This window comes from Rhinolophus hipposideros, assembly GCF_964194185.1.
Source record: "Rhinolophus hipposideros genome assembly, chromosome: 25".
In the NCBI taxonomy this organism is placed as follows: Eukaryota; Metazoa; Chordata; class Mammalia; order Chiroptera; family Rhinolophidae; genus Rhinolophus; species Rhinolophus hipposideros.
This window is the reverse complement of record NC_138071.1, coordinates 17593310-17612847: the sequence shown is the minus strand read 5'-3', so window position 1 is coordinate 17612847 and position 19538 is coordinate 17593310. Positions and strand designations below refer to the sequence as shown.

General features: G+C 41.0%; 1 protein-coding gene across 2 annotated transcripts in view; it reads left to right on the top strand.

Moving 5' to 3' along the window:
• The first annotated feature begins 5437 nt into the window (after positions 1 to 5437).
• The window catches only part of SLC35B4 (solute carrier family 35 member B4), a 40746-nt gene continuing 26645 nt past the window's right edge, over positions 5438 to 19538 (top strand). The window contains exons 1-2 of one of the 2 annotated variants that reach the window (XM_081038162.1): positions 5438 to 5713; positions 11578 to 11691. In XM_081038162.1, coding sequence (XP_080894288.1) covers positions 5637 to 5713; positions 11578 to 11691 — 191 coding nt within the window. In that variant the 5' untranslated portion in view covers positions 5438 to 5636. The remainder of the gene's footprint in view (positions 5714 to 11577; positions 11692 to 19538) is intronic. The other variant, XM_081038161.1, reaches the window with a different exon arrangement.

Below are 19538 nucleotides of genomic sequence, written 5' to 3'. Positions count from 1 at the left end.
AAAACCACACACAATGAGATACCACCTCACGTCCATTAGGGTGGCAACTATTAAAAAAACAAAAAATAAAAAAAAATAAAAAAGTGTTGGTGAGGATATAGAGAAAAGGGAACCCTTGTGCATGGTTGGTAAAAATATAAAGTGGCTGCTGTGGAAAATAGTATGATGATTCCTCAAAATTAAACATATAATTACCATGGGATCTACCAGAAGCAATTCTGGATATATACCCCAAAAGGATTGAAAGCAGGGTCTCAAAGAGATATTTGTCCACCCCTATTCATAGCAGCATCATGTACAATAGCCAAAGGGTGGAAGCAACCCAAGTGTCCATTGAAGGGTGAATAAATGGATGAACAAAATGTGGTATATATGGCATATTATTCACCCTTAAAAAGGGAGGAAATTCTGACACATTCTACAACATGAATGAACCCTGAGAACACTGTGCTAAGTGAAAAAACCAGTCACAAAAAGACAGATACTGTACGATTGACTTATATGAGATATCTAGAATAGTCAAATTCGCAGAAGCAGAAACTAGAATGGTGATTGACAGGGGCTGAGGGGAGGAAGAAAGGGTGAGTGATTATTTAATCAGTACAGCGTTTCAATTTTGCAAAATGTAAAGGGTTCTGGGCATGGATGGTGGTGATGCTTGCACAACAATGTAAATGTATTTAATACCACTGAACAATACGCTTAAAACTGGTTGCGATGGTAAATTTTATGTTATATGTATGTCACCACAATTAAAAATAGAAATTTTTAAATGTGAATTTGAATGCATCCACATAGAGCTTACACTTTCCATTTCCCCAACAAAACTCAAATGTTTTGCAGCAAGTTTCACGCATTTCCCTCAAAAATTAGTTCCATACATTTACTTTCCCTGCCTGGCCCCATATGCATTCAAATTTCTGACACTTAGGAAATACACTTACCCTTTTTGACCCTCAGATTTTCTCCTAGGAATAATAAGTCCTGTCTACCGCATATAATTGGTGGAGGGGTACATGAGCTATGCGTGGGAGCATTTACAAACTGAAACAGTTACCTCCTGGAACAGACCAAAGCATGTTTCAGTATAAGGGTTAGTAACATCTTCACATACACTTAATACCTGAGACAGGGAAAAGGTGACAGAACCAGTGTAAAAAATCTGAAATTCAATGATCCCATGGATTTGTTTTTCTCCTTAAAAATAGTAAGTTATTGAGGGTGGGTTGAAGTTCAGTAAATAACTTTGAGACATGTCACATTGATGTTGAAAACTTGGTTCTCTGACATCTTTTTTTTTTTTTGAAAGGTGATATGACAGTGTCTTGGTTAGATTTGCCACCTCAACTCAATCAGACAAGTTAACAAACATCAACTTAGCAGCAATGAAGGGGGAACCGTGAGGCATGTAGATCAAGTAGAGGTGGTTCCTGTCATTAGGGAGTTCACCCACAGCCCCAGCACTAACAATTGTTTCTTTAGGTGATTATTCTACTTAGTACCTTCTACCACGGCAGGTACCATTTTCAACCCCTCTCCTATTTTGTGTACAAGAATCCCTTGAAAAGGAGCTGGCTTTTCTAAAGGTCTGTCTTCCTCCTTCCCTACGCCCAACCCCCCAACCCGCGTCTGACCCTCTGTCCCCTCATTTCTTCCTTCCTACCTTCCAACCATTACGTACTGAGCATTCGCTATGAGCCAGATGCCATCTAGATACGGAGGATATTATGGCTAGTAAGATAAAGTCCTTGACCTTGTATCATTATCATTCTGGATGAGAAAGTTTCCTTCCTGGCCAAAACTCTATGTGCCTTAACTCTAGTACTCTGAAAAAGAAAATCTGTCTTTGAATAATACCCTTGAAGAAGTTAGATTATATAAATCTATCAACACACTGAGGCGTTGCTTGAGTCTGACCTATGAAATAAGCAACAAAAATATTTTTGCTTTATGTATAATACCTTAAGTATATTCATAGGGTAACTTTCCTGCGCACAGCTCTAAGCATCTCGAGATTTATGTGATATAGCGAGGAGAAAATCATCTTCCTGTGATAGATATGGAAAACAAGGTTTTAAAAAACCCAGGTGACAAATCTCTGTAGGATTGTCAACTTGAGGACACTTGTCGAGCAGGATGCCTCAGGAGTCATCTTATTTAATTTTTCGTCAACAACTTGGTTAAGTGGATTTTATAAATGATTCAAAATATGTCTGAGTGTCTGGAACGAGAAGCAAAAAGGGTTTTTAAAACAACCTTGACAGCTTTTCCTGCTGACAACACTGGGGCATGTCAAAGAGGATGAACACTCCCAGAGCGACAGGTCCTTCCTCACCAGGGGAGAGGATTACGTGAAGGTTTAAACAGGGTGAGCCCAGCCAGCTGCTGTCTAACAAGATGCTATTCATTCAAAGATGCTAGATGTTTGAACTCAGGAGAAGGAAAAAGAAGAAAAAAGTCTGGGAGATGAAGCCATGCGTACACTTCATGACTTTGATTTTATGATGAAATAGTTAAAATGTTGAAGTGGAAATAACCCCTAAAAAATGGGGTGTCCCAGTTGTCAATTTACAGCCTTTCAGCTCCAAAACTACCTTTCATGGTCGTTTGTGATGCTGGAGCGGGAGCCTGGGGACATTTCTCTCCTGCCAGGTGGCACCAGGCTGAGGTTAGTCAGGGAGGGTGCTGCCTGAGCCTTACGGGACGAGGGGGCTTCTCATCCTGGTCTGGTGTGTTTTCCTCTCTTCCTGTTCCTGCAGCACCTGGGAGGGACATCCTGTGGCACTCACCTCAATGAGTTCAGCAGTACGTACAGGTGGTTAGTGGTTATTAGAAAGTTCTGCCGGAGCCCCAGTCATCTTCCTGAGAGCACAGTACCCCCACCAGCAGCTTTCTGATGAATTGGCCAGTCAGAGTGTAGCTCATAGTGAGTTTTAGCAGCATCTCAGTGAACTTCTCTGCGAGCCAGAGGGCTACAGCCAAACCTTCATCAATAAGGCCCGAATCTCAATTTGGGGGAAGAAGGCCCTCTCCCAAATTTGTTCCTTCCTTGGGTAGTCCGTCTCAGTCCTAGGCAGTAGCTGCTCCTTGTATTATCTGCTCTTCCTATCATCTTGGGATTTAACCCCTCATAGAAACTCATCCTCTGTTAGTAGTCAATGGTTCTTTACATTAAACTTTCCGTGTTCAAATCACTGGGTGGTTTTTGTTTTCTGACTGAACCTTGATTAATATGCTGCTATCCAACAGAAATATTCATTTATGTTCACCAAAAGCTATGTACTAAACATTTCATAGTAGGTAGTGCTGTTCATAATAGCTAAACTCTCCATCACCAGGAGAAGAGACAAATAAATCGTGGTATATTCCTACAAGGGAAGCTATACAGTGATGAGAATAAATGAACTATAAATACATGCAACAACACCGAGGAACTGACAAACATAATGTTGAATGAAAGAAGCAGAAACAAAAAAAAAATATTCTGATTCCATCTGTGTAAAATCCCCAAACAGCAAAACTAACCTCTGGTGCTAGAAAGTAAGAAAAGCGGTTATTCCTGGAGGGGATTAGTGATAGGAAAGGGGTGCAGGGGGTTTCTGGGATGCTGGTAGTGCTGTTTCCTGGCTAGGGTACTGGTTCTATATACTGTTTATGCATATTCATTGAGCAGTGCCTTTTTGATGTTTACATTTTTAAATTAGTCAAGCTGAAAAATATTACATATTTATTGAATTTATGAGGTGTGAAATATTTTCCTCAAACAATGAAGTCAAGCTCATTTATTCAACAAAAACTATATGTACATATTACATACCAGTCGCTGTATATGATGCTAAGGATCTAGAGATGAATTACTTATTCTTGGTTCCTGTCCACAAAGAGGCACAGTCTACTATTGGGGGGGCGGGGGGTGACATGAAAACAGATCACTACAATGCAACACGATTCCTGGAATAGTTTAGGTGTGAATGGAGTGCTGGAGATACAGAGGAGAGAGCCATGAATGGGGCATTAGAAAGCTACACAGAAAGCTTTTGTGAGCAGAAAGGTCCCCTGTTCAGGCATCAGATTGGTGAAGATGTCAACCGAGCCGTGGGAAACTTTAGGACCCAAGCGAGACTGGGGCTGTACCCATATGAATATGTAGGATCACAGTTACATATAGTGATGGTTGAAGTTACGGAGATGAAATCACCAATAGAGAGTGTTCAGGGCAATAAAAGGAGGGGACAAATGATGGAACTTTGGACGGGGAATTCAGTGGGCAGAGGAGACCGAAAAAGGCAAGTCAGAGAAGCAGGAAGAGAAACAGGAGACTCATGTCCTATGATCAGAGGGACAAGAACATGCCAGGAGAATGGAGCTTTCATTGTCAACAGCCACTGCAAGATCAGGTAAGAGGAGACTGCGGGTACAGTAAGTTCTCAATGTCATTGGTGAGTTCTTGGAAACTGCGGCCTTACGAGAAAGGGTGTGTAACGAAACCCGTTTTGCCATAGGCTAATCGATCCAAGCAAGGATTAAGTTCACAAAAGGATGTTCTTCGAAGGCCTGCTCTACATGGTTTTGACAATTAAGAGGTCAGGAGGAGTCTAACTGAGACCATTTTCAAAAATCTTGCTTTGATCAAAGTAAAAAAGCAGAGACTGTGCACTGAGACTACTCTTTAAAGATACTTGGTGGTAAAGCGAAGAAGGATAAATCAGCTTGAGCACGACTGTGGGCCAAGGGGAAGGAGGAGGGGAAACATGGATGGCCGAGGTCTCCGAGCCAATGGGCGGGGCGGGGTGGAGAAGTGTCCGGGGTCCACTGTTTTACAGGCAGATGCTCTTCAAACGTGGTCCATCAGCACCGCCTGGGATCTTGGTAGAAATGCAGCATCTCGGGGCAAACCGCAGGTGCACTGAACCAGAATCCGCACTTTAATCCGATCCCATTGTGGTCGCAGCATTACTATTCCCATCTTTACCAAGGGTGACACTGAGGCTCAAAGACGTCGCTGGAGACAGCAGAGCTGATTGGTCGCTGAGCCAAGACTCAATGCCGGAACTTCCGGAGTCCAGTGTACTTTTCAAGCGGTAGAAAAGTTGAGTTCAGAGGAATTTCTTTCTTTCGCTCAATTCGAGAGAACTGGTTCAGATGCTAGAACGCCTCCAACGGTCAATCACAGGCCTGTAGCCCTAGTGCCGCCGGCTGCGAGTCTGTTCAGACAGTGCTGGACGAACGCCTCTCTGAATCCTTGGCGTCGTAAGGGACATTGACAGCGTTAGAACTTCACTTCCCAGCAAGCCCCGCGGCTCCCATCGTGCGACGCGTGACGGGCACCCGGTCCCGCCTCTCCAGTGGAGCTGCTCCGCAGAAGACGGACACGTCCCCGCCTGACGTCACGGCGCGCGGCATCCTGGGATATGTAGTTTGACCCCGACTAGGACGCCCCCTCGGATGAATGGGGCCGAGGCCGACTGCGAACTACAGCTCCTCGGCCGGAGACCGCGGCGGCCCCGGAGAAGAGCAGCGCCCCGGGACGGTGGCGATGTTCTACGCGGTGGCCGAGGCAGCGGTCCTGCTTCCTGGGACAGCGCTGTAGGCGGGCGTTTCCTCTGCACGCTCGCTCCCCGTCCGTGGCACTGGCCATGCGCCCGATCTTTGCGGTGGGCCTGGTGTTCGCAGGTTGCTGCAGTAACGTGATCTTCCTAGAGCTCCTGGTCAGGTGAGTGAGCCCCGCAGGCCGCAGCGGGGTCCCCCGCCCCGCACTGAGCACGTCGGCGGACGGGCGTTAACGCGCGCGCCGCCCCCCGGGCCGAGCCCCGAGCCGCGGAGCCCCGAGGCCGGGAATGCGCGGCCCGAGCTGCGTCCGCCCCGGGCTCCCGGGACCCTGCGGAGCCCGCTACTTCTCCAGCCCGCGCCCCGCTGCCTCTCCCGCCCGGTGGTTGCACAGCATCCCTCGGAGGGGGACGCGGGCTGCGGCTGTCGCCACTCGTTTTCCACACACGGAGGCTATGGATCCGGGAGAATTTCGCACGTGGTGGGTCCCAGGCCGGCAGGGAGCTCCTGGCAGAAGCCCGGGTGCCTGCAGCTCTTTTCTCTATCCCGTTAATAATGTCACAGAGCTTTTTGATTTGTCAGTCAGTCTGATGCTGTACACGCGGCCAAAGCAAGTTTCATGTGTGCCAAAGCGGCCCGCAGAGCGTGTGTTTTATTACTCTTAGATGATGATGAGCATTTTGCCCAAACGTGACTCGTAGTGATGTAATAGAGCGGAGTATGTATGCAAACGGTCGTTCTCATGGACCAGAGAGAGCATCGCCAGCTTTAAGGTATTAGGCTTCAAACTGACAAGCGTGTATTTGAAGGTGTAACTTTATAAATTAATAATTGGGGGGATGGAAGAAGGGCAAAACGGGTCAACGGGGTGAAGAATGGAAGCTAGACTTCAATGTCGCACACCCGAAACTTATATAATGCTATAAACCAATAAACCAGTGTTATCTCAAAAAAAAAAAAAAAAAAAAGAGGAGGAGGAAGAATGGCTAGGAAAGTTGACCAAAGGGAGACCAGGATAGTTTCATTGAGATGGCAACCAGATAATGTTGAGTAATAAAGTGCAAAGTTCAGTGGGTAGAAACTGTTTCAGGAAAGACAACAGGTGGACTAAAAATCTCAAAATAATGAATTTCAGTCTTGGCTCTGTCCCACCCCCACTGTGTGACGTTTTCAAGTCACTTAGCCTCTCTGGCCTCCTTTTTACTGCTGTAAAATCTATCTATCTATGGTGCTGTCTATTGCCACGGTTCTGAACCTACATGTTGTCTCCGTGACCATCAGAACAATCTTGTGGACAAGATAGATCAAGAGTTATGATCTCTGTTTTGCTGAAAATGAAACAGGTCCCAAGACGTTAGGGACAGAGACAAATATCTAAACTCCTAGTCCAATACCTTTTTCAGCCTCCCTGTTAATTTTGAACTTGAGTGGCCTCTAGGTTTTGGTCACTCCATTCCTCGTGGTGCCTACTAGAAATGTATTTTACTTTCATGACACCCTTGATTAGGTCGTTCTGAAGCAACCAGTTTATTTAGGGTAAACTGTGTGGGGTTAATTTTTGCAGTTACAGAGCTTGTAATTTTTTTTTTTTATGCAGAAAGTATTAATAAAGATCTGTCATTTGTTATTCTTGAGAGTAGGTGGTGAGGGGTATGAAAATGAGAAAAGAAGTGTATCCTGCTGGTACATTTCAAAGGAAGGTTACTTTGAAAATTGATTTTAAAAGATAAAAAAAAATGATAAAAACAGGCCAGCCATGGAAATGAAGGTCAGAGAGTAATAGTGTAATATTTGTGTTGAATATGCCATTATGTTCAATCTTGCCAGAGGCTACATGACGTCAGTTATGCTAGCAACTGAAGGGACTCTTGAACAATTATGAGCTCTTGGCTAAATTACTTGATCTTCCCTAGTCTGTTTTTTTAACGGTGAAAGGGGGGGTGATGGCTCTACCAGCATTATATGATTTTCAAGGAATAAATTAGATTCATGTGCAAAGCCTGAAGCACACTTCTAGTCGGCTTCCCCTCCTCTCTCTAACCATTTTGTTTCAATACAGGTATACGTGTTTTATGAATTTATTCCTGGGAAGTGGTGGATATATCTAACTTTACAGAATGTTTTCTCTTGCATTGTGGGAACATCTATTTAGAACACTTTGAGTATTTTGTAAATAAATCATCACTCATTTATCTTTTTTGTAAATGTGGAGTTTTGCTCACAGCAATGGGTCTTAATAAAGTGGTGAGGGGTCCATTGATGAATTTAATGACTGGTACACCAGACTGAATAGCAGCTTTTTCCTGATTGGCTTGGACAGCTCACGACTTCTCATGCTACAGATCGATAAAATTAGAGCTGTTTGGACTAAGTGGTCTTTAAAGTTCTCTCTGGTTTTGGCCTTCTCAGAATTTGTGACTTTATCTTGGGACGTCACAGTGGAGAGCTCATAAATTTTTATAGAGCGGAAACTGTGCTTTTTATATGACTTCCTTGGAACCATTGGGTGGCAAGTAGAACACTAACTATAAGTGGAAATGCTAAAGTGACTTGCAGGGAGAAGTGAACATTTTTAACCATTTTCCCCAAATTGGAAAACAAATTTAGGTTTTTCTTATTTTCATACCTATCATTGGGACCTGTAATAAAATATAGAGCACAATGCAGTGTAAAAAAGATGCAAAATCTTGAATGAGTGCCTTGATCTCCCTCTTGAAGGAACTTACATTCTTGGAAGCAAGATATGCTCACTAACTGGGCAAGGTATTACGGTCTTACATGCGGAAAACAATCTGAAACATTTCCTCATTCCCATTTTACTTTTCCATCCAGTGCCGAATGCTCAATCAAATAGGAAAGTTTCCTAAATCTAGAATAAGAGTTACAAAAGGCATAAACGATCTGCCCAATTCTTTTTCTTCAAAGTTGCTTAAAAAAAAAAAAAATTGGATCTTGCCAAAGAGAATTCAAAGTTAGAGAAACTGATAATTCCTGAGGAATAAATTTCAAGAAAACAAGTGATTTAAGGAAAAGGGTCCAAATTTTTGCTCTGAAGTTTTGAAATGAATTATTTAAGATAAAATAATTCCACTGGTATCTATACTACAGTGTGTTCCTAAAAAGCTCTGTAAGTTGATTTTTAAAGAGTTGAATTATCTGAGCATATAAGATTCATGTAAAAATCTTACGGAAATAAAGACAAAGTAGAGTTGTCAAGGGCGAAATGGGGAGTGATTCCTAATGGGGATGGAAATTCTTTTGGAGGTATCCTAAAATTAAATAATGGTGATGGCTGCACAACTCTAAAGATAAGTACTCAAAACCACTGAATTATAAATAATACTAATGATGGAGATGCAAACACCGTGTATTTGCCATGTGGCCCTGGGAGATTTATCTAACTCAGTGCCACATGGCCCTCCTTATCTTTAGCTATGAAATGGGCCGTAATGAAGCCTACCTTCATAAAATAGAGATAAAATTAAAAGTTATTATGATGCCTTTTAAAAAATCGTATGGCGAACACACTTGTACAGTGAATCATATTTTGAAATAAATTGTTTATAGCTTTTGTACAATCCTTATATTCTAGACCAAGTTTGCTTAAAGTGAGGCTTTCCCACATTCATTCAGGTGTTTGAGTGAAGGCCAGACACTGTACCCGAGTGGGGGCACACAGGTAAATAGGACATGGCCAATCCCTCTGTGGCACTGTGCTCTTACTCCTCGTGTGGCTCCCTCACGATACTGTCATCTCCTGGAGAGCAGAGATAAGGTCTCATTCACCCTGGGAGCTACCTGACAGCTAACACCTAACTTTTTGCATAATACGTTCTCGATAATTGTTCTTTAATGGAGTTGACCTAAGCTTTCGGTAAAGAAAAAATGGAAGGGAAAGCAAGGAAGCTTCCTGAGCTCCTTTTGGGCTAAGTTTGTGCTTGGTACTTGATATTTTCTCACTGAATCCTCACTACAATGTTAAACAATATGTCACTTCCGTTTGATAGGTGAGAAAAATGGTCAGTGTCGTTATCTTCAAAAGGGTTACTAGACTTCAAATTGAAGACCTTCTAATATGCAAGATTCTAAATTCTGGTCATCCTTGCCTGGCAGACACTCTGGGAAGTGCTTTTCAGGGACTGGCTCATTTTGCTCTGCGGTAAACCCATGAGATGGGCACTAATAAATACTGTTCCCATTTTAAAGATAAGAGAACTAGTAGATGTAGAGAGGCTGATTAGCTTTTGCTGTCACAGGTTAGGTGACAGAGCTGGATGCTGCATGTCACTGTGTACTTTTAACCACCGAGGAGCACAGTGGTTCCTAAGCCCAACATAAGAATTACTTGTGCATTTTACCCCTGCTCATCCATCCCGGCCCTTTCCCCAGTAGCCTACGCTAGTGGTTCTCCACTGGCCTCACATTCGAATCAAGTGGGAAGCTTTCAGAAGTACAGCGTCCAGGGCCCTACCCCAGACCAGTCCAATCAGAACCGGGAGGGTGAGGCGCCCCAGGCACATGATTTTTAAAAGATGGCCTGGCCAGAGTGGAAAAGCACTGGATTTGGAATTATCTAGAGCTCAAGTTACTTCCCCTGTCACTCATATTTAGGCTAATGGTTTTAATTAGCTCCTTGAGTAAGGCAAATGTCTTACATGATTATTTATGGATTCCTGCAACATTTAGCCCTATCCCTTGAACGTAAGAAGTGCTAAAAGAAGTCGTTGAATTGAATATAAAGCAGTTTTCAAGCCAACCTTCACAGGCTGTAGAGTCTTACGAGTAGCAACAGTTTTGCCTCAGACAGTAAGCATCGCTTGGCAAGAATGGCTTACGATAAGAGTTGCTTATTTTTATGCCTGGTGGGTGTATTTAAAAATTTGTATACTTGGCACTGTTATTTAATATCAACACCACCAATAGAGAATGGAGTTGTTTTGAATAAAAAGCATTATAGTCACGTAATAATATAGTTAAATTCCTCTAGTCACCAGCTTTGGGTAAATGTCTTTGGGGTTCAGAGGCGAGCACAGACTATAAAGGCTGTATTTTGTAGTATGGGAATATTGGTAATATGGGAAGTCTGGAAGGTTCAGGAAAAGAAAGACAGCTGCTCACTTTGTACTTCTTCCAGTGATTGAACAGAGCCTAATGGCGGACCAGCTCAAGAAAAAGCACATTTTAAGTAACTAATTTTCACAGAGTGCCTCAAGAGGGATGTCTGGAAGAAGTTTTCCACCTTGGAATTGTGTTCCTAGCGGTCACTGTGAAAGACTCCCCATGGCTCACACGGATCATGGCTGAGGTGCGACTGTGGTTCCAGAACACGTGTTGAGTGCCTCGTACATTGTGTCAAGGGTTGGGGAGAATAGCACACTACAGCTGTGTCCTCAATCTTATCGTTTCCACCCCCACCCTCACCCCCAAAGACCTTGTTTTCGGCATTTTGTTCCTAATCATTCCCCCCACAAAGAATACACTATATATGGTTTATGTACAGTAGGTACAGCTGTGCTTTGTACTTATAAAAACGGTAAGATTCCCCCCTCCGATAACCAGTTTTGGGGAGCACTGTGTAAGGTACGGTCCCTGACATCAGCACTGGGTACGCGTCTCTGATGGACAGCAGTGTCGGAGATGCCTGGTCCGGAGGATGTGTAAACATTTCTAGGAGACCCGAGCGTATGTCCGCCCTTGGCTTTGCTGCCCAAGCCTAAGCCAAGTAGGATCCTGAATGACGCCCTCTCGGTTAAGTGAGGATCCCAATAAGAACATACGACCAGCTCATACCATTTACTAGGAAAGTCGGATCGTCGTTCTAGGAACGAGTGTATTCTTACTCACGGCCCACTGCACCTACGGAATAGTGAAGTAAGAGTGCTTGGCATTCTCTTTGAGGTATATTGTTAAATGTATGGGATCCATTTAGTATGAAAACAGGGAGCGGAAGAACGGTGGGTACTATCAATATAACAAGTCATGGTGGCTTTTATCTCAGTGTTTTGTGCCTCTTTGTTTTTCACTACACAGAAAGCATCCAGGATGTGGGAACATTGTGACATTTGCACAATTTTTATTTATTGCTGTAGAAGGCTTCCTCTTTGAAGCTGATTTGGGAAGGAAGCAGCCAGTTATCCCCATAAGGTATGGTACATTGAAGTCTCTTTTAGCCCTTTTTTCCTTTTTTAAAGTTAAGAGCTTTTGTGGTGTTTATATAAAAGGAATATGAGACATCCTTTTACAAGATTTGTATCAAGATATCAGTAGAATAATAATTCATTTTCTGACTTTAATATGTTGTGAAACTCCAGGGAGCCTGTATTTACAATAAAATGCCTGCCACAACACTTAAATAACTATGATGGAGACAAAAATGTATTAAATGTGACTGTGTGTGTGTGTGTGTGTGTGTGTGTGTGTGTGTGTAGTGTATGTTCAGTTAAAGGCCTCGTGTGACCACCAGTTTTTCAAAGAGTGATGGGTGCTATCCTCATGTTATCAAATAGGGTAAGAGAGGTATCACTGTTCCTTTTAAAGAACGAATGGCTTTGTTTTCTTAGATCCCACATAAAGTAAAATCATACGGTATTTGTCTTGCTCTGACTTGTTTCACTTGGCACAGTACCATCTAGGTCCACCCTTGTTGTCACAAATGGCAAGATGTCATTCTTTTTTATGGATGAGTAATATTCCATTGTACGTATGTACCACATCTTTAACCAGTTGTCTATCGATAGACACTCAGGTTGCTTCCATATCTTGGCAATTGTGAATAATTCTGCAATGAACATAGGGGTGCATATGTCTTTTCGAATTAGTACTCATAGATACGGAGAACAGATTGATGGTTGCCAGATGGGATGGGAATTGGAAGAATGGGTGAAAAGGGGGATGGGATTAAGATGTCCAAATTGCCAGATACAAAAACAGTCCCTGGGATGTAAACTACAGCATAGGGAATAGAGTCAATAATATCGTAATAACTATGTATGGAGTCAGGTGTATACTAGAATTACTGGGGTGATCACTTCCTAAGTTCTATAAATGTAATCACTATGTTGTACACCTGAAATTAACACAGTATTGTGTGTCAACTATAATTGAAAAAAAGTTTTTAACTTAAAAAAAAAAGGCTTTTGGAAATAAATAAGAGGTGGTAGTCATACAACATTGTGAATGTACTAAATGCCGCTGAATTGTTAACTTTAAAATGGTTGATTTTATGTTATGTGAATTTCACCTCAATTAAAAGAAAATAAATGGCAAACTAAGGCAAAATTGTTGATTCCAGACCCCCATCCATTAGTCCACATTTGCATAATTGTTCTCATGAGGCCAAAAAGAAAACAGCAGTTTTTATAATAAGCAATGTATTGAAAACTCAGCATTCTTGCTGTGAGACTTGAAATAAACGTCTAATCCATCTGATTGTGAGTACTTAGTAGGGTAGTGTCACTTAATCCCATTGAGAGGGACATTCTGGTATGAATGTATCAGGGACTGGGGAAGGCTCGGCCTTGCTGGTTTCATTTTGCAATGTTCCTGAGTACCTTGCTATAGAAAATCTGGCTGAATTTTGTCATTAATACTGTATTTTTAAATTTCCCAATGGGATGCTAAATATTCTGAATACTTTTTTATTTGTTTCCAGTGGTGTTAGTATCTGCCTAAAACTTTTTGCTACCAAGACCATCCTTTACGTCACAGTAGGAGCTGTGGCATCTTTCGATTCCTCTGACCCTTTCTTTCCTCGCCCTGTCTCTTTCCGTTCTGGCTGCCATTAGCACAGTTCAGGATCGCATTCACTCCCATCCTAACTTCCGCAGTAGTCTCTTAGCAGGCTGACCTCCTGCCTGGCACCTCCTCATCCCTCCATTTCAATTTCCTATCTTTGGATCATGGCACTCTCTCTCACAAGCACTCAGGGGTCACCATTAGCATCAGAGTGAAGCCCAGAATCCCTGCCCTGCCCTTTGAAGCGGCCCATCATCTTGCCCTAACCGCCAGACTCCCATGTGTGCCTGTGTATGCTGGCTTTTTCTATCTGTGGAGCCATAATTGGGTCGTGCTCATGTCCTTCATCGCCACCAGTGCTTTCTAGGCAGTGCTCTGTAGGCAACGGTGTGGGATGTACTTGGCATTAATTACCCTGAAAGACTGATGAACTCACTTTATTCCTAAATAAAGGAAAAAGGCATCTTGTCAAGACAGGACTAAGAACATTTGGCAAGAAACCTTGTGAAGTCGCCAGTACTGTATCGTTTCTCTGCTGTGAAACAGCGATGGCCAGTGATTGTGCGTGTGTGATTCTGTTCTCATTCATTGTACAGCTCCTCAGACTTTCCAGACTGTCAGATGAGCCCTGGTGTTGTTGCCTGGTGGACATATAGGTCCATACCTAACCAGCAATGCAAAATTAGGCCTTGTTAGGGAAGATAAAGTGAGACTGGTGCTGTCACATTCTTCCGATGTCTAAAGATGAGGAAAAAGTGGGGATCTGTGGGCAAAGATCAGCATTTCCTGAAGAATATGGAACCGCTTATGTACCTTTCCCCTGCATTCTTAAACCATTTATTTTAAATATTTTTTTCTTCTATTGAATGTATTAAGTTCAATCAAATGAAATTGCTGATATTCAACCCTTTTTGACCTACAAAAAATGGGTAATTTTATATGGTTTAACCTGATATGTATGAAAGGCATCTTCATTTTATCTGGTTTAACTTGGTATGTATAAAAGGCATCTTAAGTATTTTCTAGTTCAACCTGGGGGCATAAAAATATAAAATTACTCATTTAATTCATTTGTTCATAATTGTTCATTTGTATTTATTCCTTCATCTTTCTGAGGTATTAGGGTTTTCAGAGTATGGTTCTTTCACTTCTTTGGTTAAATTTATTCCTAAGAATTGTATGCTTCTGATGCAATTGTAAGTGGGATTGTTTTCTTAATTTCTCCTTCCCATCATTCGATATTAGTGTACAGAAGTGCAGCTCATTTCTGTATATTGACACTGCATCTTGTAACTTTACTGAATTCATTTATTAATTCTAATAGTTTTTTTCTGGAGTCTAGCGTTTTCTATATATAGTATTATGTCATCTGCAAATAATGAGAGTTTTACTTCTTCCTCTTTGATTTGGATGCCTTTTATTTCTTTTTCTTGTTTGTTTGCGATAGGTAGGAGTTCCAATGCTATGTTGAATAGAAGTGATGATTTCCTGTTTGATCCATTGGTTGTTTAGTAGCATGTTGTTCAGGCTCCACGTATTTGTGTTTTTTCCAGTTTTATACCTGTAGTTGATTTCATGCCATGTGGTTGGAAAAAGATATTTGATGTGACTTCAGTCTTCTTGAATTTATTGAGGCTTGTTTTGTGGCCTAATATGTGATCTGTTCTAATGAAATGTCCCAAAAATGCTTATCAAGTCGATCTGGTGTGATGCGACGGTTAAGGCCATTATTTCCTTATTAATTTTCTGTCTGGATTATCTATCCATTGACGTGAATGGAGTATTAAAATCCCATACTGTAATTGTAATAGTGTGGATTTCTCCCTTTATGCTGTTAATAATTGCTTTATATATTTAGGTGCCCCTATATTGGGTGAATAGATATTTACAATTGTTACAGGCTCTTCATGGATTGACACCTTTATAATTATGTAATGTCCTTCTTTGTAAAAAAAATTATTTTAAAGTCTATTTAGTCTAATGTGAGTATTGCTGCCCCATCTTTCTTTTCTTTTCTATTTGCATGGAATGTCTTTTTCTATCCCTTCACTTTCAGTCTGTATGTATCTTTCGATTTGAAGTGAGTCTCTTGTAATCAGCATATAGATAAGTCATGATTTTTAATCCATTCAGCCACCCTGTGTCTTTTTATTGGATCACTTAATCCATTTACATTTAAAGTAATTGTTGATAAGTATGTACGTACTGCCATTTTGTTCATTGCTTTTATAGTTCTCTGTTCCTTTCTCCTTTTTATCTTTTCTTCCCTGTGGTTTGCTGGTTTTCATTGGTGTTCAATTTGCTTTTTTTTTCTCTCTTAATTCTTTGTATGTCTTTCGTAGGCTTTTGGTTTGTGGTTACCATGACATAGATAGAGAGATGGAGCAACAGATAGATAATTCTATATCTACTGCAGTCTATTTTAAGCTGATAGATGTTTAAGTTTGAATATACTCTATAAGGACTATATTTTCACTACCCACGGCACGGTTTATATCACTGATGTCATGTTTTGGCTCTTTTTGTGTTTTGCAGCTCCTGACTATGTATCGTAGTTTGAGTTGAGTTTGATACTTCTTTCTTTTGACCTTAATAGCTTTTTAAATGTCTGATTCGGTGTATTTACTTAATATTTGGCTTTATCTGTGAGATTTTTTTCCTTTCTTACATTTTCTTATTTCTGGAGATGGCCTATCCTTTTCTGTTTAAAGAAGACCCTTGAATATTGTTTTGTAAACTAGTTTCACGGTGATGAGCTCTGTTGGTTTTTGCTTCTCTGGGAAACTCTTCATCTCTTCTTCAGTTCCGAATGATAACCTTGCTGGGTAAATCATTGTAGGTTGCAACCTCCTTTCTTTCAGCACTTGACAGATATCTTGCCACTCCATTTTGGCTGGTAAAGTTGATGCTGAGCAATCAGCTGATGTCCTTGTGGGATTTCCTTTGTGTGCAATTCATTGTTTACCCATGTCTCCTTCAAGATTGTGTCTCTTTTACTTTTGACATTTTAATTACGACATATCTTGGTGTGGGTCTCTTTGGGTTCATCTTGTTTGGAACTCTCTGTGTTTCCTGGACCTGGATGTCTATTTTCTTTCCCAGGTCTGGAAAGTTTTCAGCCATTGTTTCTTTAAATGACATTTCTGTTCTTTTCTCTCTTCTCCTTCTATATATAATGTGAATGCTTGAACGCTGGATGTTATCCCAGAGGTCTCTTAAACTGTCCTCATTAAAAAAATTTACTGTGTGTTTACTATTCTGACTGGTTGCTTTCCACTAGCCTATCTCTCAGGTCCCTAATCTATTTTTCTGTAGTAACTAATCTGTTGTTGATTCCTTCTAACGTGTGTTTCAATTCAGTTACTATGTTCTTCAGGTGTGCTTGGTTCTTTCTTTTACTTTCTACCTCTTTGTTGAGGTTCTCGCTAAGTTCCTCTATTCCACTCTCAAGTTTGGTGAGCATCTTTATGACCGTTTCCTCAAATTCTTTATCAGGCAAATTACTAATATCCATTTCCTTAGAGTTTTTTTCTGGAGATTTTCCTTGTTCTTTCATTTGAGAGATATTCTTCCATCTTTTCTTTCCTTCTATTTTTTTTTTTTTTGGATATTCTGTGTTTGTTTATATGTATGAGACAAAACAGCTATCTCTCCCAGTCTTGAAAGTGGCCTTATATAGAAGGGCCCTGTGTGTAGGCGGTTGACCCAGGTGGTTTTGGCAGGCTGGTAGGATCTGAGCTGGTTGCCTAAGGCGTCCGGGGCACTGGCCTCCTGAGCCAGAGCGACTCCAGGTGGGGAGGCCAGGTGGTGTAGTAATGCCCTGTTGATCCTGCTTGTTCCTTTTGTTCAGGGCTGCGATGGGCTTGGGTGATGTGTTCAGGTACATGCTGCAGCAACCTTGCAGGTAGGCCAGAGCACCTGGGCAGAGCCCTGGCCACCCTATGGAGGGGGAGGGGAACAGTGGCACTCACCAGCTTCGCTGGCCCATAGAATTCCCATGGATCCCGGAGGGCTTCTGTGCCTTTCCCAGCCTTCCCTATGTCGTCTTTTTCTCTTGTTTGTCTTTTAGAAGCTGTTCACTCAGTCCTCAATTACTCCTCTCACAGGAGTAATTGTTCTCTGTATTTGTGTATATCTGAGTTTGCTCAGGGGAGGGGGTGAGTTCAGCATCCTCCTACGCCACTGTCATCTTTGACTTCTTTTATTTCTAGTCCTTTAAGGTGTAATGTTAGATTGTTTATTTGAGATATTACTTGTTTATTGAGGTAGGCCTGTCATGATACAAACTTACCCCATTGTACTGCTTTTGCTGCGTTTTGGGATGTCATGTTTTCATTTGCATGTGTCTCTATGTATCTTTTCATCTCTTGTAGTTAATTTTGTTTCATACTGCTGTGCTTGGAAAATATGCTTGGTATGATTTCAGTCTTCTTAAATTTATTGAGACTACTTTTGTGCCCTAACATATAGTCTGTCCTTGAGAATGTTCCATATGCCCTTTAAAAGAATGTGCATGCTGTTGTTTTGGGATAGAAAGTTCTACAAATATTGATTAAGTTAGTTTGATGTAATGTGTCATTTAAGGCCAATATTTCCATATTGACTTTCTGCCTGGATGATCTATTCATAGCTGTCAATGGGGTATTCAGGTCCCCTACTATTAATATACTCTTTGTTTTTCAGTTTCTCCCTTTAGGTCTGTTGGTAATTGCGTTATATATTTGGTGCTCCCAGGTTGGGTGTGTATATATTAATGAGCGTTATGTGTTCTTGATGAATTGTCCCCTTTATCATTATAAAATGTCCATCTTTGTCTCTTGTTACCTTTTTTATCTTGAAATCTATTTTGTCTGATATAAGTACTGATACATCCGCTTTTCTCTGGATGTCATTTGTTTGAAATAGCATCTTCCATCCCTTCACTTTGAGCCTGTGTTTGTCTTTGTAGCTGAGATGAGTCTCTGCAGGCAACATATAGTTGGGTCTTGTTTTTCAATCCATCCCGCTACTCTGTGCCTTTTGATTGGTAAGTTCAGTCCATTCATATTTAGAGTAATCACTCTAAATCACTCTAAATATATTTGGTATATGAGGTATATTTATATACATATAAATATATTTGGTATATTGATATATGAGGACTTACTAGTTATTTTACCTTTTGTTTTCTTGTTGCTCTGTATCGCCATTGTTTCTTTGTCCCTTGCGATTCTGTTTGCTATTTCAGTTTGGTGGTTTTTTTCTCCTTTTCCTCTTTTTTTGTTTGGTCTCAGCTCTGGATTTTTGTTTTGTGGTTACCATTAGGTTTGTGTAAAATGTCTCACACATACAATAGTCCTTTTTCTTCTGATTGCCTCTTATCTTCATTCACCTTTACCTGTTCAGTCCTTTTCCTCCTTGCCTTTTGATTTTGTCACAAATTATCCCTCTTTATGTTGTGCATTCGTTACTAAGTTGCAGTACTTATAATTATTTTAATGCCCTTTTCTCCCATTTAACCTACATAATTGTTTAATAACTTGTTCTGAAGTAGATTTGCAGTTTCCTGCTTCTGTCAGTCAATCAATCATCTTACTCAAAGTTTTGTATATTTTTGTGTTTTGTTCCCAGTAAAAGAGCACATTACAGTATTTCCAGTAATGCAGGTCTTGTCATGGTAAATTCTCTCAGCTTTTGTTTGTCTGGGAAAGTCTTTATTTCCCCTTCATATCTAAAATATAACTTTGTGGATATATTATCCTTTGCTTTTTGTTCCTCTCTTTCAATATTTTGAGTATTTCCTTTTATATTCTCCTGTATTGTAATGTTTCTATTGAGAAATCTCATGATGATGATAATCTAATGGGGTTTCCTTTGTAGGTTACAGTTTTTTTGTTCCCTGGCTGCCTTGAGAATTCTTTCTTTGTCTTTCATTTTTGACAGTTTGAATAAAGTGTGTCTTAGAGAAGGTCTTTTTGCATTAATATACTGGGTGTTCTGTTAGCTTCCTGTATTCTTAAGTGCAGTTCTTTCCTTAGGCATGGAAAGTTTTCATCAATTATTTCTTTAAGTAGGTTCTCTGTTTCCTTCTCCTTCTCTTCTTTTTCTGGGATACCTCTTTTCCTTAGGTTGCTCTTTCAAGTATAGTCAGATAGTTCTCATAGAGTTCTTGATTATTATTTTTTTTTAACTCTTAGTTCTCTCTCTTCTCCCTCCTGGGTCATTTCTAGGTTTCTGTCTTTGAGTTCGCAAATTCTCTCTTCCATCTCGTCTGCTCT